Source organism: Sminthopsis crassicaudata, chromosome 2, assembly GCF_048593235.1.
Source record: "Sminthopsis crassicaudata isolate SCR6 chromosome 2, ASM4859323v1, whole genome shotgun sequence".
NCBI classification, from domain to species: domain Eukaryota; kingdom Metazoa; phylum Chordata; class Mammalia; order Dasyuromorphia; family Dasyuridae; genus Sminthopsis; species Sminthopsis crassicaudata.
Window position 1 is genome coordinate 541,238,245 of NC_133618.1, and position 27,297 is coordinate 541,265,541.

The window sequence follows — 27,297 nt, forward strand, 5'->3', positions numbered from 1 at the left end:
GTTCAAACACTCAGTTATGTGATCTTATTCAATTGTAGATCTCATAGTCAACAGTCCTCTATTGAGTGGCTCAAACTGCTCCCCGGCCCCAAGCCCAAGGTGTACCCGATATAACCAAGGTTCAGCAGTGGGCAAAGTCCTATTAGGATGGTTGGTCAAACCTATCTTTGCAGACATCCTAATAGGACCTTGCCCACTGCTGAAGATATTTTCTTTTCAGTGTAACCCACCTTTGTTATATTTCTTGCCCACTAAGAAGGCTGCCTTTCCAGTAAGCTGGCTTCTTAGTGTAATTAAATCCCATTCTCTGCCACAAACCTCGTGCCTGCATTTATTAAGGTTTGCAAATTCTTTCGCAAAGCCTGCCACAGACCCAGAGGATCCCATTGCTATTAGGGAATCTCTTTCTCTATTCTTGCATTTCATCATTTGCACCTCATCAAAAACAACTCTTCTCCTCTTTACTTTGTTCCCCTTCACATACTCTATGCTCCAGTCAATCACTTGTTGGTTATTTTTTAGTTATTAAGTGTGTCTGATTCTTCATGACCCCATCTGGGACTTTCTTGGAAAGAATATTACAGTGGTTTGCCATTTCCTTCTCTAGCTTATTTTACAGATGAAGAAACTGTGGCAGAGATTAAATGACTTGCTCCGAATCACACAATTATTAAGTGTCTGAGACCAGACTCAAACTCACATCTTCCTGATTCCAGGTCAGGTGTTCTATCCACTGTACCACCTAGTTGCCCCATAATAATAATAGTTAACATTTAAGACCCTTATGATAATAAGTATGATAATAACACCTATCTCCCAGATTTGCTGTGAGGCTCAACAGTGCTTGGCATAGAGTAGATATTTAATTATGTTCCCTCCCTTCTTCTCAATAAATGTTTTACCTGACATTTGAAAAAGGATGAAAGGACGTTGGAACTCTACTCCAAGAAGACTCTGCCCCTACCCAGCCTTCCAGATTCAAACTTCATCATTATTATCCTAAAGTGAAAAATGTTGTCACTAGGTTCATAATAGCTTTTACCTTATCAATTCGATCAAGGGGCACATCCTCTAAATCTTCCATTATAAACTCCAGCACATGGACATGGCCTCTTTGGGCTGCGCAGTGCAGTATGTTCAGACCGTTCTGCAAAAGAAAAAAGGGATGTTCTTTAATATCCTTTGCCTTCATCCCCTGCCAACACTGCCCCCATACCCATGTCACCATTCACTGTCTTGGTCATTCACATTCTCTTCTAAGGCAAATGTATTAGCGATGCCTTTTCTAAGCCCCTCATTTCCCCTTCTAAATTCCCTGTGTTATTTAATGTCTGAAATGGTTTGGGTCTCAGAAATAATATGGCTATTGGGAGATCAAAGTACATTTCTCCACGAAGTAATGTTATAAAACATGGCTAAGTTCCACAGAAGAAAATTTTGTTTCCTTTATTTTAGGCATGAGCCTGCAAGAAATAATGTAGGTTCTATATGTGCAATCATGTAAAATACATTTCCATATTAGTCATATTGTAAAAGACAAAACTAGACAAAAGAAAAAGTACACACAAAAAATAAAGTGAAAATAGTGTGCTTCCATCTGCAGTCATACTCCATCAGTCCTTTTTCTAGATATGAACAGCATTTTCCATCACGAGTCCTTTGGAATAATCTTGGATCATTGTATTGCTGAGAATAGCTAAGTCATTCATAGTTGATCATTGTACAATATTTCTTTTTTTTTCTTTTTTATTAAAGCTTTTTATTTACAAAACATATGCATAGGTAGTTTTTCCAACATTGACCCTTGCAAAACCTTGTATTCCAAATTTTCCCATCCTTTCCCCCCACCCTCTCCCTTAAATTGCTGGTAATCTAATACATGTTAAATATGTTAAAATATATGTTAAATTCAATATATGCATACATATTTATATAATTATCTTGCTACACAAGAAAAATTGGATCAAGAAGGAAAAAACTGAGAAAGAAAACAAAATGCAAACAAACAACAACAGAAAGAGTGAAAATGCTATGTTGTGATCCACAGTCAATTCTGACAGTCCTCTCTCTGGATGTATATGGCTCTCTTCATCACAAGATTATTCGAAGTGGTATGAATCATCTCATTGTTAGAAAGAGCCATGTCCATCAGAATTGATCATTATATAATCTTCTTGTTGCTGTGTCATTGTACAATATTTCTACTGCTGTATACAATGTTCTCCTGGTTCTACTCACTTTATTCAGTATCAGTTCATATGTCTTTCCAGGTTTTTCTGAAATACATCTGCTCACCAGTTCTTATAGCACAATAGTATCTCCTTACATTCATAAACCATAACTTTTTCAGCCCCTCCCTACGTGATAGACATCCCCTCAATTTCCAAAATTTCCTTTGCCACTACAGAAGGAGTTGCTATAAATATTTTTGTATATGTAGTTCTTTTCCCTCTCTTAAAAAAAGTCTTTAAGATACAAGCCTAGTAATGAATAAAAGGGTATACGCAATTTGGTCTTTGGGCATAGTTCTGAAATGTTCTCCAGAATGGTTAGATTAGTTCACAGTTCCACCAACAATGTATCAGTGTCCCAGTTTTCCCACATCCCTTCCAACACTGGTTATTATCTTTTCCTGTCATCTTAGCCAATCTGAGAAGTGTGGAGTAGTATCTCAGAGTTGTATTAATTTACATTTCTCTGATCAATAGTGATTTGGAACACCTTTTCATATGACTAGAAATAGTTTCAATTTCTTCATCTGAAAGTTGTCTATTCATATCCTTTGACCATTTATCAATTGGAGAATGGTTTGAATTCTTATAAATTTGAGTCAATTCTCTATATATTTTAGAAATGAAGTCTTTATCAGAACCTTTGAATATAAAAATGTTTTCCCAGTTTATTGCTTTCCTTCTAATCTTGTCTGCATTAGTTTTGTTTGTACAAAAACTGAAAAATAAGGTCTTATCAAGGATACCTGCTATAAAAATTGTTTCCCAGCTTTTTGCTTTCCTTTTAATATTGGTTGTATGTAAAGTCGGGGCTAGCTCCCTGAAGGGCTCAGAATCAGCCAGAGTCAGGATAAGCAAAAGTCTTTGCCCCATGTTGGGCGCCAAAATGTAGATGTTCTGTTTCTCTTGATTGCGATCGTTCTCTGGGGGCAGATCTCTTGGGGAGCTTCTGGAGGCAGCCTTAGTTTTAGTTTCAGTTCAATAATCCCAAAATGCAGCCAGGAGTTAAAGTCCAGATCCTATATTGTGTCCTTCAAAGTCTTGAATCTTTTCCTGTCAGAATGTCTCCAGCCAGCTTCAGTCTCTAGCTCCTTCTGAATCCAAAGCCTCCATTCAGCATGAAAGTAGATGTGGGAATGAATGAGACTGTCTCCAAGAGTGTGGGATTGTGGGTTTCCCAGAATTCAATCCTAGATGTGAATCTCCTGGAAGTCCATGAGCAGGCTTTTCCTTTAGACTTGTGAATCTATTGGACTTGCAAATTCTCTGAATCCTAGCTCTGAATCTCCTTGAGCTTCCCCAAAGTTTTCCAAGGAAGTCTTCTTCTTGACACACTCCAGACTGACTCCCCTACTCCTTATATCCTCCCAAAGAATGGGCTTGTGGGAACTCCTTACAGAGCCAATGAGCCAGTTCCTTTAAAGGTGTTAACTCCTTTAAAGGTGTGAACTAAGCACATTATCTTGTCTCAAATTCTGGCCCATAACACCTGCAAGAATCCTAACAGTTGTATTTGTTGCTTTCTCTCTTTTCCTTGGTCATAAATTTTTCTCTTTTCCATAGTTCTGATAGGTAAACTATTCTTCCCTCTCTTAATTTGCTTTTTGTCTAAGTCATTTTGATCTTATATTGGTATATGGTGTAAGATGTGAGTCCATACCTAGTTTCTGCCATAATGTTTTCAGTTTTCTCAGCAGTTTTTGTCAAATAGCAAATTCTTGTCCCAAAATCTGAGGTCTTTGGGTTTATCAGACACTAGATTGCTAATCTATTACCTAATCTATTCCATCGATGCATGACTATTTCAATACAAATAGTTTTACCTTTTTAACTTTTGTAGTATTATATATATATATTAAATGTTATTATAATTATATAATATATATTTATATTTCATAGTATTTAATTATAAAGCAGTTGTAACTGTTTTATAATTTGAGATCTTCATTTTTTTAAAATTAATTCCCTTCTTTTTCAGTACTTCTTAAAAAATTTCTGAAAGAGGGAGAGCTGAGAGGGGCCTTAGTCTACTTCTATAATTCTAGGTTAGCTCACAAAAGATCCACTGAATATCCATAGCTATTCTGCCAGTAATGCTGAATAGACTCAAACTATTCCTTAAAAACATCTTTCTTCAGAGAACTAGAAAAAATAATAACAAAATTCATCTGAAAGAACAAAAGGTCAAGAATTTCAAGGGAATTGATGAAAAAAATACAAAGGTAGCCTAGCTATACCACACTTAGAACTATATTATAAAGCAGCAATCCTCAAACCATTTGATACTGGATAAGAAATAGAGTTGTCAATCAATGAAATAGGTTAGGTTCACAAGACACAATAGTCAATAACTATAGTAATCTAATGTTTGATAAACCCAAAGATGCCAAATTCTGAGATAAGAACTCATTATTTGACAAAAATTGCTGGGAAAATTGGAAACTAGTATGGCAGAAACTAGACATAGACCCACACCTAACACCGCATACCAAGATAGGGTCAAAATGGGTTCATGATTTAGACAAAGAATGATATTATAAGCAAATTAGAAGAACAAAGAATAATCTACCTTTCAGAGCTATGGAGGAGGAAGAAATTTGTGGTCAAAGAAGAACTAGAATACATTATGTAATGCAAAATGAATAATTTTGATTTTATTAAGTTAAAAAGTTTTTGTACAAACAAAACCAAGATCAGAAGAGACGCAGAAAACTGGGGGAAAAATTTACATCCAAGGGCTCTGATAAAGGCCTCACTGCTGAATGTGTGTCACAACATAGTTCTTTCACCTCTTTAGTTGTTGTTTGCTTGCTTTGTGTTTTCTTTCTCATTTTTTTCCTTTTTGATCTGATTTTTCCTGTACAGCAAGATAATTGTGGAAATATGTATAGAAGAATTGCATGTTTAACATATATTGGATTACTTGCTGTCCAGGGGAGAGGGTGGGGGAAGGGAGGGAGAAAATTTTGAACACAAAATTTGGAAGGGTGAATGTTGAAAACTATGCATGTATTTTGAAAATAAAAAGCTTAAAAAATATACATGCCTCTCCCCTTTATTTCTATACCAGCTATCAATGAGGAATGGAATGCCCAAAATTCAGGCAACAGAAAGGAGTGGGAAAAGGACTAAGGGAGTTTTTGACAGATAAATAGAATGGATCATAGGTAAGGAGGCCTATATATAGGGGAGAGAAGGAATAAATATCCTGGTCATCCCTATTGCTATCAGGGAGGGAACAAAAGTTTCAATGGTTTGGTCTGTAAATCCTTGGCTATAAAGGGGAAGAAAAGAGGAGAAAGGGAAGGGGGGAGGAAAAAAGGGGTTGGGAGAGGAGACAGAGGGAGGAGAGGGGAAACAAGAAGGGGGAGAAGGAAAGAGGAAGGAGAGACAGGGAAAGGAGAGGGGAGACAGGGAGAGAAGAGGGGGAACAGGGAGAGGGGGAGACAGGGAGAAGGGGGAGACAGGGAGAAGGGGGAGGCAGGGAGAAGGAACAGCAGAAGGTAGGAGAGGGAAGGGTAACAGAACCATTTTACTTGGATTCCCATCTCCTCTCCCCTCCCCACCTGCCCCATACACATAAAGAATGTACTTGCCACACTTTTTCCCAAGGTTGTAGCCCTGTTTGAATCTCAGAACCCCAGGATAGTCCTGCTTATGCCTTATAGGCTATAAACCAGAAGCTAGTTGGAGAAATAGCATTGGGAGTAAAGGGCGGAGATCCTGCTTTATTACCTTGCTTGCTCACATTCCTAGGCTTCTCAGTAGTTCACTCATCAAACCCACTCCCAGCTAGGGGCAGGTGGGCTCTGTAGTCCCTACTCATCTGCCCCCAGATTTAAGCAGTGATCTCACCTTGTCCTCACAGTTGATCTTGGCTCCTGAATTGACTAGCAGCTGTAGGATCCTTAGGTGACCAAACCAGGCAGAGAGAAGCAGTGCATTCATCCCAAACTAGAGGGAGAGAGGAAGAAAAATGCAGGCTGTTTTTGTCTTCATTCTTCCTGTAGCTGTTTCTTCCTGCTTCATAGAGTGTGTTTATTTCTTTATGTAGTAATATCACATCCCCAAACATCCCTGCATGTCCATGTGCTGAGGCATCTGCATCCATTCATACCTATGTGTTTGCATGATCTTCTAGCTGCAAATCTATGAACCTAAATTTCAGAGAATTTTCTAATTGTGACTTGTAGTCTCAGAATTTTAGGATCAGGAGAGAATTTTGAAGTCATATGGTTCAATCTTCCATCTAATGTAAGCATTTCCTCTCCCAAGGAAGCTGCTTGGCAGTGCCTGGCACATAACAGGCACAAAATAAATTTCCATTAACTCACTGCCTAAAGACAACCTATCTCAGGGATGGTTGTCTAACCCTCATTTCTCAGGACAACCTATTCCACTGAAAAACCCTTTAAGTTAAGGCAAAATTTTATTCCATATAACTAACACAATGGTCTTATTGCTTAAACTCTAGATCAGGGGTCTCCAAACTCTGGATTTCTCATATTCACTTCCTTTCAACCAGCACTCTAGCTCAGATCTTTATCACTTCTTTTCTGGACTTGTAATACGTCTCCTACTTGATCTTCTTGTTTTATGCCTCTCTCTGCTCCAATTCATCCTTTTTTTTTTTTTTTTTGGTAACTTTGCATATTTTCTTTCTTAAACATATATTTTATTTAAAAAGCAAAATAAGAAAAAAGGAAAGCAAAAGGAATACAAAACAAAATAAAAGACAAGAGAACATTGTCATGTGTTCAGCAGAAGATAAGAAAGATTCAAAATATAAACAAAGTATCAATTCAAGAAAGTGTGTATATATATATGTATATATATAAGAAGAAGAAATTATATTCATGAGTGTCCATCTTTTCTTTACTTCCTAGTGAATTATTCTCCAGTCCATCCTTTACCAAGCTGCCAAATTGATTTTCCTCAAATTTAAGAGTATAACCTTGATATTCCCTGGTCAATCTTATCATAACCTAGTTAAAACCTCCAAAGATGTCCTGTTGATTCTAGGATCAAATATTATTTTTTCTTTTCTTCATCCTTTTAAAAATATTAATTTTTATAAGTTTTATAGTGTGTATATTTAGTAGAGTAATATATGTATATAATATAAATATGCACACATATTTGTTTGTGCTTAGTTGGTCAAAAGTATGATGCCTAGAATTGAAGACAATACTCTGGATGGCTAGAGTAGATTGCTATAGTAATGATTGATAAGACTGATCATAGAATCATTATTTCTCCTCATACGTTATAACATTTCTATTAAAGAAATCCAAGATTGCATTAGCTTTTAATGTTTTTTAATAGCTATATGACACTGTGGTCATCTTAAAATTTCAAATCATAGAACTATCAAGCAAATTCCACATATACCCCATCCCATATTTGCATCCTTTAAAAAATCTGACCTTTATATGTCTCTTACATTTCATCTAAATGGCTCCAATCCATTATTTCAGCCTGTAAAGATTATTCTAATTTTTAACTATTCAAAGGAATATAATACTTGAAATTTACAAAGTACTCTATTATCATATAAGGAATTTCTTCCAATTTTATGAGACCTGGAAATTTTTGGTAAAAACCTAAATCCTATTTCTTCTTATGTTATTAATACAAAATAGTGAAGATCTGCCCTTGGTTCTTTCCTGTCCTTCCAGCTTTGTGTAACCTGCAAATTTTATACACAGTCTTTCCATGTTCTATGAATGCTTCCATTTATAGGAAACTCACTGAATTTTGAGACCACTAATTTAAAGTGTGGTGTGTGTGTTTGTGTGTGTGTGTGTGTGTGTGTGTGTGTGTGTGTGTGTGTGTGTGTATGTAAGCCCTGGCCCTGAGATACTTTGTAGCTTTAACATTCAGTAATTCTTATCAGCCAGCCCCATTCACATTCTTAACTTGCACAAAATACCACAAGGCCATCTAGTCTAACTCAAGCCTGAATAATAAATCTTTCTATAATATATCTGACAAATGGTCATCCAGTTTTTTACCCAAAGACTTGTAATGAAGGGAATCTACCTCAAGAGGTAGCCCATACCATCTGTGGATAGCTATGATTGTTAGGAAGTTTTTCCTTCCCCGAAACCTAGCCATGACTATGCTCATTTTTCCTAGTTCTATCCTCTAGAACCAAATGGAACAAGTCTCTTTCTTCTTCTACCCAGTAGCGGGTCTTCAAATGCCAGACATCAAATGCCCACTAAATGTTGCCCTTTTTTTGTTGTTGTTTTGTTTCTGTTTTTTTTTTTTTGTTTGTTTGTTTGTTTTTATTTTTGTTTTTGATGAGGCAATTGGGGTTACGTGACTTGCCCAGGGTCACACAGCTAATAAGTGTTGAGTGTCTGAGGTCAGTAAATATTGCCTTTTCCAAGTGAAACATGCTCTGTTTATCCATGGACCTGTCTGGGTTTCTTTATTTTGGTGTCAATCCATGTGTCTATATAACATTATTAAGGCACTATTGTATTCTTTTTCATTTGGAAGGTGTAAATTAAATCATGAAGGTTGGTGGATCACATTCAGAGTGAAAATCCCAAATTTACAAATTAAGACACAAAGAGATCTTTTTTTTGCCCAGAAATACAAAGTAAGAGACAATGGCCCAACATCATCTGCTTACCATGTCCTTGTCATCCACAGACACTTCATACTCCAGGAGTAGTCTCACAGCTTGCTCATGCCCAGCTCCAGAAGCCCAGTGTAGTGCCAACCTGCCCGCCTGTTCCAGAAGAACAGAGAATCCATCAACCTCAAACTTGGGTTGCTCTTTTCTTTGCTGTTATCCACAAACTACCCACAAGAAATCACACCCTATTTTCTCTCCTTTATTCTTCTCTCAGTAGATTCCTGCTATATTCTAGCTTCCTAATTCCCTTCTCTTCTTGCTTTTGATTTTTAAAATTTTTTTAAATTGAATTTCACATTCGAATTGATATAATAGTATTTCAAAAATATAAAATGCAGAGGATTTATCCGTGAACAAAACAGAAAAAAGGAGTAGGCAAGAGGGGAAAAAAGTGACCCAAAGGTCAGAAAGGAGAGGAAGGAAGAATAAATGAGAGCCATTGGTATGATGGAACTCTCTCCAAGGATCAAAATGATGTATAATTAGTCTTGGAACCCACCTTATCAGAAGAATGTTTTGCTGCCAACATTCATGATTGAAGGAAATGTTAAGTTTTAATTAGCAGTTAATGAAAATAAAGATATCATCTCCCCCCATTTAAGTTCCACAGGTCTCCTGAAATCTATCCATGCACCTCTCCCCCCCAGATCCCATAAAAGTTAAGGGGTTCTAGAGAGAAAAATGACTTACATTGTTTTTAGCTCTGATATTGACCCCCATTCCAATCAGTTCTTTCATCTTCCCAACATTGTTCTGTCTGGCTGCCTCGTGGAATTGTCTTTCCAAAGGAAGCACTAAAGAGAAAAGGAAAGAAAGGTGGAATAGAGGGCAGCAATGGATTTAAAAAAAAAAAAGGGAAAGAAAGAAAAGAAACTGAGTATGTAACTGGTAGGCATCATAATGAAGGGCCAAAGGACCAAAGGAGCTGTGATTTTTTATCCCTCAAGTGATCAATTCAGGTCAAGTCACCAAAAAGCAAACTTTGAATCTGAGAGCCTAAGTAAATCCACTCTGGTTTATACCCATGATCTACTGAGTCTGGAATCCAATCTCCACTTGACCAGGAGAGAAGATGGATGAAAGTCTTCTGGGAGTTCATGACCATTACTTTGTAACATCAATTTCAAAAGATTAATGTATCAAAAACCCTAGTTTTTCTTCTTCTTGTTTGGTTTTTGTTTTTGAAGAGGACCATGACATCAGGGATCAAATTTTTTAGGGATTTAATGAATGATTTAAATGAATGAGGCTTGTGTAAAGTCACCAGCCTTACTTTCTCCTCCAGAGCCATCCAGATCCAGTGGCCAGATATAGACGAGGAGATGGTCCTGCATGCAGTGGGAGATCTGGACCTTTTGAAGCTGAGATCTTTAAAAGGAATAATTTTGACTGAAATAATGCCCAATCAGTAATTAAGGTAGGTAACAAATGAGGCAGAAAATGGCCTCTTTTATCTAATTTAAAAAAAAAAAAAGAAAAGAAAAAAAGAAAAAAACCTCGACCCGAGAGGAGAAAACTCTCAGGATTTCTGACCAAAACAGAAACAATTGGTATTTACATTCCAAAATTTTTTTTTCTTCTTTAATGATCCATTATGAATGCCGGGTTGACCCTCAGCAAATTATACAAGCAACATAATTTGTCTTCAGCAATGCAGACCTCTCTGGTCTTCCCTGACCCCCATTACTCTCAATAATACCCCTTTCTCTCTCCTCTCCTCCCCACCATTCCATCAAATTGCTTTTAGGATAAAATCTGAAACCCATCACATTGATAGATTTCAAAGAGTGGACAGATGGGTATTGGGGGAGGAGAGCTAACAGCTGATACAGTTCTGAAACTACACTCCCTCTCCCCTCCAGCTTTTCCCCCTAGGCTATTAAAGAAGATTATTAATGAGGGTGGGGAAGATTGTGAGAGAGGGAAAAGGGGAAGGGTCGTGGGAGAGAGGGGGAGGGGAAGGAGAGAGGGGAAGGAATGAAAGCAGTAAAACTGACTAGTTATCATGAGAGTTAATACAGAGGATGCCAGAGCTGGGATCCAGAAAAAAGATTTTGACAGGCAACTATGCTGAAATGAATCTAAAACTACTAAAAAGAATAGAGTTATACACAATGACTTCAATAATATAAATGTAAAAAATAATCACACTTACACACACACACACACACACACACATCAAAAGCTAATGTTGCAAACTTATAAGCATGGGCCCAAGAAAGAGCTATAAGAAGATACCTCTATCCCCACTCTTCACAGAGATGGGAGGTGCCTGGATATAATATACAAAGCAGACATTTTCAGACTTTTTTGATGTATTGTTTTTGCCTCATTTCTTTTTTCCTTAGGTTTTTTGGGAGGTTTATATGGGGTGGTTCTCTGAGATAGAAGAGAAATAATGAGAGAAATTCTGATGGTGTGAAAAAAGAATACTATTCTCTAACTGATAGGTATCTACTCAGTTTCCAGTTTCTTGCCATTAAAAAAGAACTACCACAAACATTTTTGCACATGTGGGTCCCTTTCTCTCCTTTATGATTTCTTTGGGATACATGCCCAATAAAATCACTGCTGTGTCAAAGGATATGCAGTTTGATAGCCTTTTGGGTATAGTTCCAAATTGCTCTCCAGAATGGTTGAATCCACCAATGATGCATTAGTGTCCCAGTTTTCCTACATCCCTTCCAACATTTATCATTATCTTTTCCTGTTATCTTAGTCACCTGAGAGGTGTATAGTGACTGGGTCTCTATAATGTTAACGTTTTATTATTACCAAGCCATCTGCCAAATTGTGACCCTTGTCTGTGGTGCAAGGTCCTGGACTCCACTATGTATTCATGGACAGGTAGCTGATACACCTCAGATATAGATGGAAAATGTGCTAGGCAACAGACCTACCTACTAAACCATTTTTCCCTAGAATGTGTACTTTGCCTTTCATATGTTCTGTAAAGGCTTGTTGACTTGAAAATTTATCCACATCAGTATGAATTTTCAGAAATCTCAGGTGAGAAATGGACCTTGAGAAGTCATCTGGAATGGCCTACCCAAAATAAGAATTAATTTAGAATAGGAGATCATAGATTTAGAGCTAGAAGAAAACTTAGAAGCCATAAAGTCCAACCCTATAATTTTACAAGTGAGTAAACTGAGGTACCCTGACTTGCCCAGCGTCATATGGCTTGTATTTGATGTGGAATTTGAACCCATATCTTTCTGCTTCCAAGTCCAATTACCTATCTCCTACTATGCCATCGTGCCTCAACTGCTCTCCAGAATTTAAGCTTATCTGAGGGATAAGGTGGTGAAGAGAAAGGGCTGCTCTCTCAGTCTACATAGGTCATTTTTGAACCTAAAGCACCTGGGAGAGATCGAGATACAGCATTACTAGGGAAAGCTTTGTATAGCTAGCAGACAACATAAAGACACTGGCTTCTGAAGGTACCAGGAAGGAAAGAGGCACAAAAAGGGGGAAGGGACTAGCCCACATAGCAAATTTTTCCTTCTTCATCATTCTGCCTGAGTGAACCCTGTCCCCAAACCAAGAGAGAAGATTTACAATGATAGGAGAATGATAGATATATGGTCAGGGAAAATCTTGCCATGATGTTGTGAGTATTCCTAGTCAACCTACCCATGAATCATAGATCATGGATCCAGAAGTGCCAGGTATCTTTGAGGCCATCTAATTCTCCCCTTTCATTTCCTAGCTCAACCATACTCTTTATATTACCAAAGAGTTATGGTTCATTTCAGCCAATGCTTTATTCATTTATTTATTTATTCATTTATTTATTTATTTATCTATTTATCTATTTATCTATCTATCTATTTATTTATTTGTTTGCTTCTTTATTTATTTATTTATTCATTCATTTATTCATCCATTTATTTATTTATTTATTTATCCATTTATTTATTTATTTATTCATTTATTTATTTATTTATTCATGCATCCATCCATTTATCTATTTATTTATCTATCTATCTATCTATCTATCTATCTATCTATCTATCTATTTATTTATTTATTTATTTATTTATTTATTTATTTATTCATTCATTCATTCATTCATTCATTCATTCATTTATTTATTTATTTATTTATTTATTTTTTTGCCCAGCAGTACTGTACACCTCAAATGAGGCATACTAGAACTTGCTGCTATGGGCCAGAACTTGAAACAAGGTGCTAATGCTTATGTACTTAGTTCATACCTTTAAAGGAGTTCACATATTAGTTCATACATTCACACCTTTAGAGAGCATATATAAGGAGGAGTTAACAAACCCACTAAAGGACAAGCCCACCCTTGGACTTCTGGTAGAGTCACAAGTCAGGAACTCAGAAGCCCACTCTTGGAGGCGGAATCAGATTCATTCCAACTTCCACCTTTGTGCTGGCTGGAGACATTGGAAGGATGAGAGGCTGAAGCTGGCAGAGACAAAGGACTGTCTGCAAGAGCTCTTGGGAACCAAGGAGAGAGATAGGCCTCTAAAAAGGCTAACTGGGCCCCAGGAAAAGATTCAAGACTTTGAAGGAAAAAAATAAAGCATTTGGACTTTAATCCCTGGCTGCATTTGGAGTGATTGGTTATTCTGAACTGAAACTGTCTGCCTCCAGAAGTTCCCCAAGAAATCTGCTCCTGGAGAACATTATAATCTAAAGAAGAACATTACAACTAGCCATTTTTTTTTTTTCTTTCGGATCAGCTGTCTCAGCCAGTCAGGTGCAATAAGGATTAAATACTCTCAAAAGAACCCTAGACAACAAACTGGCAGAACTGCAATGATGTGAAACAAGCCAAATCAGACTAAGATCTTGCTCTGCAATAATCTAGGGCTCTGCATGTGAGCCAATGAAGATGGGTTTCAGGAATCAACCTTCCTTCATACAACTTAGGGTGCTTCTGATCAATAAATGCATTTGCAAGTTGTTCGCCCTCTCTTGGCCTGTTTCTTCATCTGTAAAATAAAAAGCTTCTGCCGATCAGATCTTGACAATTCGAATTTTGGAGATTCTGTGACTTCGAAACTAAAAGACCTCAGAGACCAAATAGGATTCCTTTGAGGTTTCCAAATAAGATTCCCTTCTCACTCTTTCCATTCACTTGTGTGGGGAATCGTTCCCAGATCAGCTCAGGGCTGCGGGACTTGGCACCCTATGCCACCATGCATCTAACACCGTCAGTTTGCATAAATGACTTGGAATGAGCAGGGAACTGTCGTCTAGCATTTTGGGATGGCTGCGAATGCCTAAATCGGAATTATAAATCAAAAGGCAACGGAAGCCTCCCTCCCCCCTTCCCGCCACTGCCCCCAAATCCACAAACCCACAGGGAGCATATACTTAAGGAAGCTCGCCAACCACTTTCAGTCCACCTATCTGCCAATCTAGGAGCAGCGGAACCTCTGAAGCCCGCGCCCCAAAGCGCGCAGTGGCCCAGCACCGCTGGGGATGCTTGCAGTCCGGCTTGGAGCCGGCCGAAAGAAGCCCCACACGCGCTCTGCGTAGCGCGGCAACGAGAAGGAGCCTCCCCCTAGCGCAGAGCCCCCAGCCTCCCCAGACGCTTCCTCCCCTGAGGTCAGGAAGAAGGCAGCACCCCCGGAGGACCACGCGCCCCAGACGCACGGACTCACGGCAGTCATTCTCCAAGGCTAGCTGCTTCTCCATGCCCCTGATGACGCTGCCACGCCTGCCTCCACCGCCCCCGCTGCAGCCCCCCAGTGCTCAGTTCCCTGGCCTCGCCAGCGGTGGGAGAGAAGCCCATGGGCCGAAGGCGCCCAGAAGCAGCCGGACCGAGCCCCGGGCCACGGACAACGGCGCACTCCTGTCGGGAACGCAGGAGGTGAAGCTTCGCCAGTGCTGCGTAGGGAGAGGGGCGGGGGCGCCTCTCCAGCTTTCGGGGTGGCTGGGAAGAAGGGAAGGCAGGTGATTGGAGGTGGGAATGGGAAAGGGAGCGATGATAGGGCAACGGCGGCTAAGCAACGGCTCAGACCTCCGGATCCCAGGAGAGTCTGTCAGTCCGTCACCAGGCATTGAGTTTACATATAACAGGACTTCAATAAGGGTGTATAAAATTGACCCTAGGAGACTCTCCTGCTCTCCTCGAGATGGGCATTTCGTTTGTTTCCTGTCTCATAAATGATAGGTTTCCAAGCTCTCCTTACCTGTTGAATTCTTAGGCATCCTTCAGTAGCCCTAAATCAAATGCTGCTTTACCTAGGCAGGCTTTTTTGATCTCCTAGGCCAGAAAATAGCCCTTCTCTTTTAGACCTCTCATTGCATTTTATTTTGTGACATATCAGGTTGTCTTCTATGATTGTCTATGTTTGTGTTTTATCCCCTTCGTAGACTAGAAGCCCAAGGAGGGGAAGGACTGTCAAATAAATACTGCAATCCTTCTGGAGCCATGAAGATCTGGATTCAAATCCTGCCTTTGTTACTTACTGTGAGGCCATAGATAAGTCACATAAACTGAGATTCAGTTTCCTCATTCATAGGTGAAAGACCTATGCCTATGGTATCTCTCTCATTAGTGGGGTAGATGATACCATAATACACAGAGACCTAGGTCTGGAGTTAGGAAGATTCATCACCTCAAATGTGGTCTTGGACACTTACTAGCTATGTGATGCTTGCAAGTCACTTAAGCACGCTTGCCTCAGTTTCCTCATCTGTAAGATGAGCTGGAAAAGGAAATTGCAAACTACTCCAGTATCTTTGCCAAGAAAACCACAAGTTTAACATAACTGAACAACAAATTAGCTCTTTTTTATGGGACTCAAAAGAGATAATCTATTGAAAACTCTTGGCAAATGTTAAATTGCTACAGTGTAGAAATGTCAGTTACAATATTATCATCATCTTCCCCCAAACCTAGTATAGTGTGCTGAATATAGTAATACTTCTAATCCCACAGAAAAGCAAAATAGCACTTTAGATGTGGGGAAGAGCTACTGTACCAAAACAGACCACACATAGAGGAAATTCCTTCTGAAGGCCACACAATTTTGAAAGTATTGAATCATATTTGACAAGATATCTCAGAAAGAGAACACCAAAGAATAGGAATAAAAAGTTGGATCTGTGATTTTACTGGTATAGTAAACTCCCTGGTAAAGAATCTCTTTCCTCTGATGAAGATCTGCACCTTCTCTGCAACTTCTGGTCTTGGAGTATTACCTAGAACATTGGAAGGCTAAGTAATGTGCTAAAGGTCACACTGTCTCTGCTGGGGACAGACTTGAACCCAAGTCATTTTCAAAGTGGTTATGCTGGCTTTCTATTTTAAAAAAAGCAAAAACCACAGAGATATTGAATGCTCTTCTAGCTCTTAATATACAAATGCAATCTTTCCCAGCAAATGGGCAAATGAGAACAATTTGGCAGCTCAAGCAGGTGCTGTGGAGCTTCTAGAATTTGGTTAGACACTGAAGATGTATGTTCTTTGTCTCAAGTCAGTACCATTGTCTTTTTACTGAACACATGACTTTGGAAGAGAGAGTGAGGCTGATGATTTTGCACAACTCTGCCTCAGTTAAATACAATTTATGCATAAGTCAAAAGACATCACTCCTACCATTTTACCTTTCTTTCTTACTTCAAAGTTCTATGGCAACAGACAAGTGACAATGCAGCAGATTTAGATACATTGGAAACTGAAGTCACAACTCTGTCCCGAGGCAGCTCAGGCCAGAGTTTCATCTTTAACTGGACTAAAGCAAGCAATGGGATTCAGCACCCCCTGTGTGTCTGAGCAATTTTTAAAGAACTATGTTGGTCACTTCCTGGTGTGATGAAGGGGCTAGAAAAGGTGTCCTGTTTGCCTTGTCAGTGGGAGGGTCCTACCTTGTAGTCAACATGCATACACACACACTCGCTCATTGAATAACAGGTATCAAATCCAAATAACAGTCACGACAAATAAAGACCAACTTGCTAAAGTTGGAGCTGGATATGTGTTTTTCTGGAGTGGCCAAAATGAAGAGTACCACCATGAAGCTGGCATAGGTTTGCAATCAAAATTAATCTAATCAACAAGCTTATATGCCTACCAAAAAGAGTAAAATATAGGCTCAAGACTGTGATGGCCACTTTTAGGGAGGCACCATGCCACCATCATTAGTGTATGTGCTTCTACCATGATGAACCCTCATGAGGTCAAAGAAAAATTTCATGGAGACCCTCATCATCAATGTGCCCAAGTTTATAATCCCAGTGAATTTAATACCAGAGAAGGCAGAGATTATCAGATATGACAAGGAATCCTTGGGAGAATTGGAATTGGAAACAACTGAAATGGTCACTTGTTATTGAAGACTTGTGTGCCTCATGACCTCCTCATCACCAACATTGTCTTTCATTTATATAAATGCAATAAAATTTTGCAGGAAATTTTGACATTTAATAGACTATGTCACTGTAAGAAGAAGAGTCAGACAGGATGTGAGAGTGACAAAGGGGATGTGTAGTTCTGAGTGCTGGACTGACCATAGACTTATCCTCTTTAATATAAATATTTGCATTCAACAAAAGTAATGGCCCCAAGGCAAGATGACTACCAGAACACTTAATGTCAACAGATTAAAGGTATTTCTCTGGGTATGAATGGTTGTAGTTACTAATTGGAGGCAAAGCAGAGTCAACACAAAATTGACAACAGTAGAGGAGAAAAGGAGTGGGCAGCTTTCAGAGATTTGGTGTCCAGTGCTGCATTTACTCATCTGGGCCAAAACACTCATAAAAATCAAGACCGGGAAATTCAGAAACTGCTAAATGAAAAATGAGAACGCCACAGGATTTGCCAGTGAGATAGTTCCTCCATCTTTAAGGCAGCAGAATTTAACTCCATCAAAAGTAAAGTACAAGCAAAATTTAGAGAGATGCAGGATTCTTGGCTCAATAAAAAGGTAGATGAGATTAAATTTTACCATGGTAGTTAACAATCCAAAGCACTTTTATGATGTCCAGAAGTGCCACTGGGCCAAAGATCAAGGGTAGCTCAATTTCTCTGTGCTGTTGGAGCCACATTAATTAATGATAAAGGCATGATCCTGCAGAGATGGGCTGAACACTCCACAGTGTTTTCAGAAGACTATCATCAACCAATGTGGAAGCCATTGACTAAATACCTCAAGTTGAAGTCAATCCTTCTCTAGCCAAATTTCCAACTGAAGAAGTTTTGAATGTTATTAGAATCCTTTTGTGTGGCAAAGTGCTTGGTGCTGGTTCTAGTGCAGCAGAAATTTACAAGGCAATAGGTTCACTTTTCATACAGAAGGTGACAGAAATTTTCTGGGTTAAATGGCAAAAAAGGGGTTATTTCCTAGGAGTTCAAGGATGCCTCCATTGTTTATCTCTATAAAGGAAAGGGAAATAATCTGTCCTGTGACAATCACAATATTAGGTGATGTGGGGAGAGGTCCTTTCTCTTAGTCATTACTGGGAAGATTCTTGCCAGAGTCTTCCTTAGAGCCAGGGTGGCTTTAGAAAGGGCTGAAGGTTATTTTGTTGTGGTGGTGGTGATGGTGGCTATTGTTGTTGTTTTAGCAGGGGAATGATGAGCTCAAGGCTGGGCAGGGGAGAGATTATATGACATCTGTGTAAGGAATGGAATAGAGAAGGGAGACTGACAATAGAAAGATAAAGGCATAGAGGCATCTTTATTGAATTTGCAGATGACACAAACCTAGAAACAAAATTTTATAGGATGATGGATATTGTCTCTTCTTTAAAATATGATTACTTTGGGGGCAACTAGATGGAGTAGATGGACTAGCTCTGAAGTCAAGAGGACTGGAGTTCAAATACAGCCTCAGAAACTTAATACTTAATAGCTATGTAACTTTGAGCAAATAATTTAACCCCAATTGCCTTGCCAAAAAACAAAAGAGAATATCATTACTTTTCTATTAAATTTAAATTTTGTTACATTTTAAGTTCTGAACTATCTCTCTCCCTCTCTACCCCCCCCCCCAATTGTGGGCTGTGATTTGACACAAATATACCTATGCCCAGCAAAAGAATTCTGGAAAATGAGTGTGAACTACTACATACATTCCCAATCCCTCTATTTTTGTCTGCCTGTATTTTTTATTTCCTTCACAGGCTAATTGTACACTATTTCCAAGTCCAATTCTTCTTGTGCAGTAAGATAAGTCTATGGATACATATACATATATTGCATTTAACATATACTTTAACATATTTAACATGTATTGGTCTACCTGCCATCTGGGGGATTGGGTGGGGGGAAGGAGGGGAAAAGTTGGAACAAACGGTTTTGTAGTTGTCAGTGTTGAGAAAATTACCCATGCATATATCTTGTAAATAAAAAGCTATAATAAAAAAAAATCAATGCTGGAAGGGACAGCTAGGTGGCTCAATGGATAGAGCACCAGCCCTGAAGTCAGGAGTACCTGAGTTTAAATCTGCCCTCAGACACTTAACACTTCCTAGCTGTGTGACCCTGGGCAAGTCACTTAACCCCAATCGCCTCAGCAATAGATAGATAGATAGATAGATAGATAGATAGATAGATAGATAGACAGACAGACAGACAAACAAATAAATAAGTAAATAAATAAGTAGATAGATAGATAGATAGATAGATAGATAGATAGATAGATAGATAGATAGAGAGATAGAGAGATAGAGAGATAGAGAGATAGATAAATGTAATGCTGGAAAAGATCTAATCAAAGGTAAGCAGAGTCATGAATAGAGTACAAGCCACACGGGGATCAAGAGAAGGAACCAAGAATGGTTCTCCTAGGGGAAAAAAGGAAGAAGATTCAGAAGGGATATGATACCTGTCTTTTACTACTTTTAAAATAATAAAATTTAGGACTACTTTTAGTATAATAGATTCAGGACTAGAATAGACTTTAGCTGCCATCAAATTCAACTGCTAAAAAACTAGAGCACAGAGTAGTTAAGAGACTTGCCTGAGGTGTGTGTTTGTGTAAAAGAGACAGAGAAAGAGGGAGAAAAAGAGGAAGAGGGAGAGAATGAAAGAGAGGAAAAGGGAGAGGAAGGAGAGGAAGAAGGAGGAGAGGGCGGATTTTAAACCAGATCTCTATTTTAAAAACTGTCAGATGATTCCAGAGGACAAATGATAAAGCATGCCTCCCAACTTCTAATAAAGTATTGGGCTCAAGATCAAAAATAAAAAATATATTTTTGGACACAGACCATTCAGGCAATGTGTTTTGACAAAGTAAATTTATTGCAAGGGCTTTTATTTTATTTTCCCAATTTGATGAGGGAAGAGGAGAAAATAAATTCTTGTTGATTTAAAAAATGTTTTTAAATGTCAGATAGAAAAACAATTACACTTGTTCTGTTTGGCCCCAAAATACAGAAGAAGGAGCAATGGGTAATAGTATGGAAAAAGTAAAATTTAATCTCATTGTCAAGAAAAATTTCAAAATATCAAAAAGGAAGCATGGATTATGTTGGGAGACAAGAGACTCCTTCTCACTGAAAGCCTACAAGCACTTTTGTTGATTATATTACTGAGAGAATTCTTATTCAGGACTAAGCAGGTGCTGAGGCTCTTCCAACTCAAAGATCCTAGGATTCTGGAATTCCCTATTTCACCAGATACTGGCATATTTGGGGAGGAGTCCAGCAAGAGTCTGAATAAAGATCCCTCTGAGCCAACTACATACTGTTTAGCCCACATTGGACAAAAGTGTAGACTATTTACATCTTCCCACAAGTGTGATTTTTAAATCTCCCTCTTAATTTACTTTGAGTCCAAACCTTAATCTTTGATTTTCACTTTTTTTCTGTTCAATTTCCCTTGGGTTTTTTGGAATAGAAGGTGCCAATTGAAGAAAGATATTTCCTCCCCCCTCTCATTTTCTAACTTCTCAGCATCAGTCCAGATTGACCTTGGAAATGAGATGAGTGTGAGTGAGTGAACAATAATAGAAAACATCTCCTTCCCCTGACCTTCTTTTTTCTTCCCCTCCTTTCTTCTTCTCCTTCTTTTCCTTTCCTTCTTCTCATTTTTCTTCTTTCTTTCTCTTCTTCCTTTTTCTCCTTCTCCTTTCTTCTTTCTTTCTCCTCCTCCTTCTTTCTTTTTTCTTTCTCTTCCTCCTCCTCCTTCTTCTCTCTCCTCCTTTCTTCTCCCCTCTTTCTACCCCTCTCTCTTCTCCCCTCTGTCCCCCCTTTTCTCCCCTCTTTCTTCCCCCCTTTTTCTCCCCCTCTCTCTTCCCCTCTCCATTCTCTTCTCTCCCTCCTTCTCTCTCTTCCCCCTCCCCTCTTTCTCTCTCCCTCCTTCTCTCTCTTCCCCTCCCCTCTCTTTCTCTTTCCCCTTCTCTCTCTTACCCTCTCTCTCTCCCCATCGTGTGTGTGTGTGTGTGTGTGTGTGTGTGTGTGTGTGTGTGTGTGAGAAAGTGGAGGGGAGAGAGAGAGAGAGAGAAAGAGAGAGAGAGAGAGAGAGAGAGAGAGAGAGAGAGAGAGAGAGAGAGAGAGAGAGAGAGAGAGAGAGAGACAGAGAGAGAGAGAGAGAGAGAGAGGAAATTAAATCAGGGTGACTTTTGGCAAGAAATCTCTTCCAACTACTAGCAGTGATTAGTTAGGGTCCTGCCCTTTGGTCTTTTCTGCTGTGGGGCAGTCCCAAAAGAGCCTGTTGTCTGAGCTACAAGGAAACATTTAAGTCTCAAAGGACTAGCAATGACCTAGAGCTCAGAGCTCAAGACACACAGCCAGCAACCAAGTGGTGCTGATGGCTGTTGCCCTTCCGGTAATTTATCTTCATCAGGGAGACAGTGCAGGACCTCAAGTCAGCCTCCAAACATCACAGATCAGGGAAAATATGGTTTATACTGGAGAGGCATCAGTGGCAACAACAACAAAAACAACAACTAATATTAGTAGCTTAAAACCTTATATTTGGGAGGGATATCTTGTTAAGTTAGAGCTTTAAGGTTAGCAGTAGACATTGGTGGTGATGGTAATGGTGATGGTATTTTATATACAACTTGATGCTTACTACATGTTTCCTCATCTGTAAATTGAAAGCTTTGGACTAATAGGTCTCTAAGACCCTATCCAGGTCTAGATCCCTAACTTTTTAATTTAATCCTCATAACAACCCTAGTAAGATAAGTATTACAGATTTCTTTTTTCATTTTACTCTTGAAGAAAAGGAGACGGAGGCAAGTTAAATGACTTCTCCAGAATTACACCATAAATTTGTCTTCCCCCCTCCCCCCCAGGCTGGGTTAAGTGACTTGCCTAGGGTCATACAGCTAGGAAGTGTTAAGTGTCTGAGATCACATTTGAACGCTGATCCTCTTGAATTCAAGGCTGGTGCTCTATCCACTGCGTCACCTACCTGCCCTCCATAAATTTCTCTACAGTGGAATTCAAATCCAGATCTTTCTGATACAAATCCAAGTCTGATTCCAAGTCCAATATTTTATTCAATTGCTTTATTAACTCAAGTCATTGACTGGCTCTCTCTATCAATGGATCTCTATCAGGTAAGTGGCACTGAGCCTGCATTTTGGAAAGCCTGAGTTCAAATTTGACTTCAGACAATTATTAGCTATGTGACCCTGGCCAATTCTGAGGTTGACTCTGTCTTATTCTCCTCAGCTGTGAAATGGGAAGAATAGCATCTACATATTAGGGTTGTTAGGATCAAATGAAATAAAATTTGAAATACTTGCTAATGTTTATTCTTTTTCTTCCTTTCCCTCCAAACTGATTGCAATCAAAATTCCATTTGGATTGTCCTGATCCTCTTGCCACCTTTCAGAGCTTAGGTCGTTAACATAGCAAGGTTGGAATTTCTTTTACTTGACTACATCACCAGGGTTTTGTTCTTCTTTTTTTCCAATGGGGATTAGAGTTATAATTATGTTTTATTATTGGAAGAAGAAAACATTGATTCTTGTTTGTTGAAAAAATTAATTAAAAAAAATTTTTAAAACTCAATTCAACTCTACCCCTACCATGATATCCCTGACTAGTTCAACCTAAAAATGATCGTGAGACTTTAAATGAAAGACACTGTTTAAGTCCCAGCTATACAAACATAAATAAGTCATATAAACTCTGTATTCTACTATCATTTCTATGCACTTAATTCTAGGATCTATGTGTCTAGCCCTAGCTTCTCTCCTGTTCTCCATATTGAATCTCCAGCTGCCTCTTGGACATATTGAACTTAGTACCACATAGATAAATTAAGCTCAACAGGTCTCAACTGTCCCAAATCTGTCAAGGGAACCACTTATCTTCCCAGTCATCCAGGCTTGTAACCTAGGTCTTCTTCATCTTCTCACCTCCTATGTCTACTCTGTTGCTAATGATTCTACATTAATAACATTTCTTAAATATGACGCCTTCTCTCCTCTGACACTGCAACCATCTTAGTGCAGGCCCCCCTGGATCACTGAGATAGCTTTCAAGTTAGTCTTCCCATTCCACTCTAGCCTTCCTTCATCTATCAAATTGATTATTCTTAAACAAAAGTCTGGCCATTTCACCCTCCTCATCCCAAATTTAATCAACTCCATTGTTTCCCTGTTAATTCTGGGATCAAATATAAAGTTCTCTTTTGATTTTTTGAACTCTTCTTAACATGGCCCATTCTATCTTTTCAAGCTTCTTACACTTTCTACCTCTTTCCACCCCCAGGTAATTCTGAGATCCAGTGGTACTGGCCTCTTTGCTCTTTCTTGAATAAGACACTCCATCATCCAACTCCAAATATTTCACTAGCTATCCCTCATGCCTTTGAGTATTTTTTTCTTTTCATCTCTGCCTTCCAGCTTCCTTCAAGTCTCAGCTAAAATCTGACTTTCTGCACAAAGCTCTTCCCAATCCTCCATAATCTTAGTGCCTTCCATTGCTTGATTCTCTTTCCTGTATATCCTGTATATCTCTTGTTTACGTTTTGTTGTTGTTGTTGATTTATTTCAGTTGAATCTATTTGACTCTTTGTGACCATATTTGATGTTTTCTTTGTCTAAGGCCATATTTTAACTCGGGATGATTCTTCTTGACTCCAGGCCTAGTGCACTGTGCCAGGTAGCTGCCCTGTACCTACATATATGTCTCTGTCATTATACTGTGAGGTCCTTAAAAGCAAGGACTGTGTACTCCCAGTGTTCAACACATTTCATGGCTCATAATAGGTGATTAATAAATGCTTATTTACTGACTGTTGTTGATTGAGGCATTTCAGTCACATACAACTTTTCATGGCCATATTTGGAGTTTTCTTGGCAAGGATACATGAATGGCTTGCAGTTTCTTCTCTAATTCATTTTACAGATGAGGAGACAATGCAAACAGGGTCAAGTGACTTGCCCAAAGTCACACAGCCAAGATGAATCTGATGCTCTATACATTGTGCCCTTTACTGCTCTTGTTTATTGATTAAGTATCTGTTTTCTTATCTGCAAAATGAAGCTAACACAGGCCATACTGCTACAGGTTTCCAGAGGTTGTGGCAAGGTTCAAAGGAGATTATAAGGCATTTGCTTGTGTCTGTGAATATACCATAATATATTACAAAAGCTGGCACTTTATTTCAAAGCAACTTGTATCATTGACTCATTGTTTGATACAAAGTCATCTTCTATCCTGAAACAGACCACAAGTCCCACAATTGCAGAGTACAGGATTTCTACAGGAGTACCCAGGAAAGCAATGGACGCACAGCGACTACTCAAACATAAATGATTTGATTCATGGGATTCATGGATTTCTTCAGTTAGAAGCAATGTTATGCTAGAGCTGAATTCTTACATTTTAGATATGGTATTTCTGCCTTGGAAATCAGCAGATGCTATAAATAATTTATACTTATTTAATGAAACAATTTAGATGAACAATTCCATTTTTTTATTTTGGTCTGGACTTGTCATTTCATTAGTAGAAACAACTCCCTCTGTGGATACAACTATGGATAGCTCATCTGTAATACATAGTTATTTAGAAAATTGTCTGAGGACACTGAGAAGTTAAAAGAGGACTTAAACATAGGTATTCCTGGAGAGAGCGCTGAACTTGGAGTCAGAAAGATTCATCTGGTTGAGTTAAAATCTGGCCTCAGATACTTACTGGTTGGGTGACTCTGGGCAACTCACTTAACCCTGTTTGCCTCAGTTTCCTCTTCTATAAAATGAGCCAGAAAAAGAAATGGCAAATCAACCCAGTATCTTTGCCAAGAAAACCCTAAGTGGAATCACAGAGTTGGGCATGACTGAAAATGACTCAAAAATAGCAATACATGTACATAGGAAAGAGGACTAAACTTGAAATCTTGGTATCTGAGTTCAAATCTCAATTGCCATTTACTTATATATGATCTTAAGTAAGTTTCTTGACATCTGTGAGCCTCAGCTTCTTCATCTACAATTAAGCAATTGGACAAGATGACCTTTGGGGGCCTTTTTAACCTCTAAATCTATAGATTTAGATCTGCTTCTATGTTGGGTTGACTTAACGGGTTAACCATCTAATCTCTGCATATCTTAACCCAACATTAACTAATATCTAGTCATTTCTCTGAGGAAATGAGTGAAACAATTTCTCCAAATCACATAAATAGTAAGAGCCAGGATTTGAATACCAGACTTTCCACCCAGAATCCCCTTCAGCTTGCTGCCTCTCTGTGAACAGTCTCAGAAAAATATTACAAGATGAGAAATTAGATAGTGTCTTTAGAAAACTATCGAAAACAATTGGACCAATGGTTGAAAGAAAATTGAACAAGTTTATGATTATGACAAAATACTATTGTGCTATAAGAATGATGAGCAGGATGGTTTCAGAAAAACCTGGGAAGACTTACATGAATGGATGCAGAGTGAAGTGAGCAGAACCAAAAGAACATTGTATATAGTTACAGCAGTATTATAAGGATAATTGTGTGAAAGACTTGGCTACTCTTAACAATACAATGATCCAAAACAGTTCTGAAGAACTCATGATGAAAAAATACTCCCCATCCTCCGAAAAAAGAACTGACAAAGTCTACATATTAAAGTAGAATTTTGTTAATTTTCCTTCTTGTTTTGTTTTTGTTTTCTGGTAACATGGCTAATGTGGAAATAATTTGGATGATTTCATATGTATAATTGATATCATATTGTTTGCCTTCTCAATGAGTTAGTGTTAGGACTAGAGAGAAGGAGGAAATTTGGAACTCAATTTTTTAAATGAATGTTAGAAATAAATGAACAATATATTTATTAAAAAAACAAACAAACAAAAAAAAAAAACCTCCTGCTATGTAGAAAACCATGATAAGCAAAAGGGTATGATTAAAATTTTTGATTAAATGTAATAAAAAAGAAAAGAAAACTATCAGAAGGAGGTCACTTTCTTTCATTGTCTAGCACAGTGCTTGGCACACAGTAAGAACTTGTTGAATGATTCATTCCTTTAGGATCCCCCGTTTGCTTGGAGATACAGCTAATTATCAGTCTGCAGTACTTATTCCCTCCACATGGGGGAACCAATGCAGTTGGCAGAGAAATCATAAACAATCTTCTGCATTGATTTGGAAGCCTTCATAAACTCCCTGGATTTCTAATATTTGTCAAGAAAGAGGAACTTTCCCAAAAGTCAGAGTTGTAATGAAACACGAATTTAGCTCTAACTCAAGGAGGAAAATAGGAAGTTACTAAAGACGAGCTCTCCCTATTTTACAGGAACTCTAAAGACAGATCCCCAACATAGTCTAAGAGGCCAGAATCTCCCCCTGGTTCATCAATGCACAGAGATCACCATGGATAAAACCTTCCTTTGAAGCCCAAAGCAGAGGCCCAGGAATTTTGGTCCCAGACTCACCAATGCAGATTTCACAGAGGAACGCCTTGTTCAGGAGACCTGGGCGAGGTGCTGTTTTTGCCAACAAAAACCCCAAAGCATTTCTGAAGTCAAATATTAGTGAGATAGAGTTGGTTTACTCTGTGTGAATGTTCAATGTTTATAGAGTACCTCCTGTTTACAGAGCCTTGTGGGAGAAGCAAAGAGGTTAGAGGCCCAGCCTCTTCTATCCTGCAGCTCCCACTCAAGAGGGACTGACACATGTAAGCAAACCATTACAGAACAAAGTAGAATGTGCTATCTGTTGCAAAAAGCACAAAGTGCTTCAGAGAAAGGAGGGGCCTCTTCTCTGAAAGAGGATAGATTTCTAGATTCCTTAACCTCTCTGCAAATGTTGATATTGTCAATCAATTTCTCCTGGCTACTGGCTCTCTTGTTTTATATTTCTCAAAATTCATCTCTCTTCCAAACTTCCCCGTTTCTGTTAAGAAAACCACCATTCTTCCAGTCACCCCAATTCATAACCTCTCCCTCACATGCAGCATTCTGACATTCTCGTCGATTCTACCTTCATATCCTTTCTCATATCCTGTTCCCTTCTGTCCACTT

General features: G+C 38.7%; 1 protein-coding gene across 4 annotated transcripts in view; it reads right to left on the minus strand.

The window, feature by feature from the left end:
* ANKDD1A (ankyrin repeat and death domain containing 1A) overlaps positions 1–27,297 on the minus strand; it is an 81,045-nt gene that overhangs the window by 42,723 nt on the left and 11,025 nt on the right. For 2 of the 4 annotated variants that reach the window (XM_074294828.1, XM_074294826.1), the window contains exons 2-5: positions 9,571–9,674; positions 8,875–8,973; positions 6,087–6,185; positions 1,043–1,147 (exon numbers count right to left, since the gene is read on the minus strand). In XM_074294828.1, coding sequence (XP_074150929.1) covers positions 1,043–1,147; positions 6,087–6,185; positions 8,875–8,973; positions 9,571–9,618 — 351 coding nt within the window. In that variant the 5' untranslated portion in view covers positions 9,619–9,674. Of the gene's footprint in view, positions 1–1,042; positions 1,148–6,086; positions 6,186–8,874; positions 8,974–9,570; positions 9,675–14,522; positions 14,592–26,709; positions 26,961–27,297 lie in introns of those variants that run through there. The other 2 variants (XM_074294827.1, XM_074294825.1) reach the window with 2 other exon arrangements.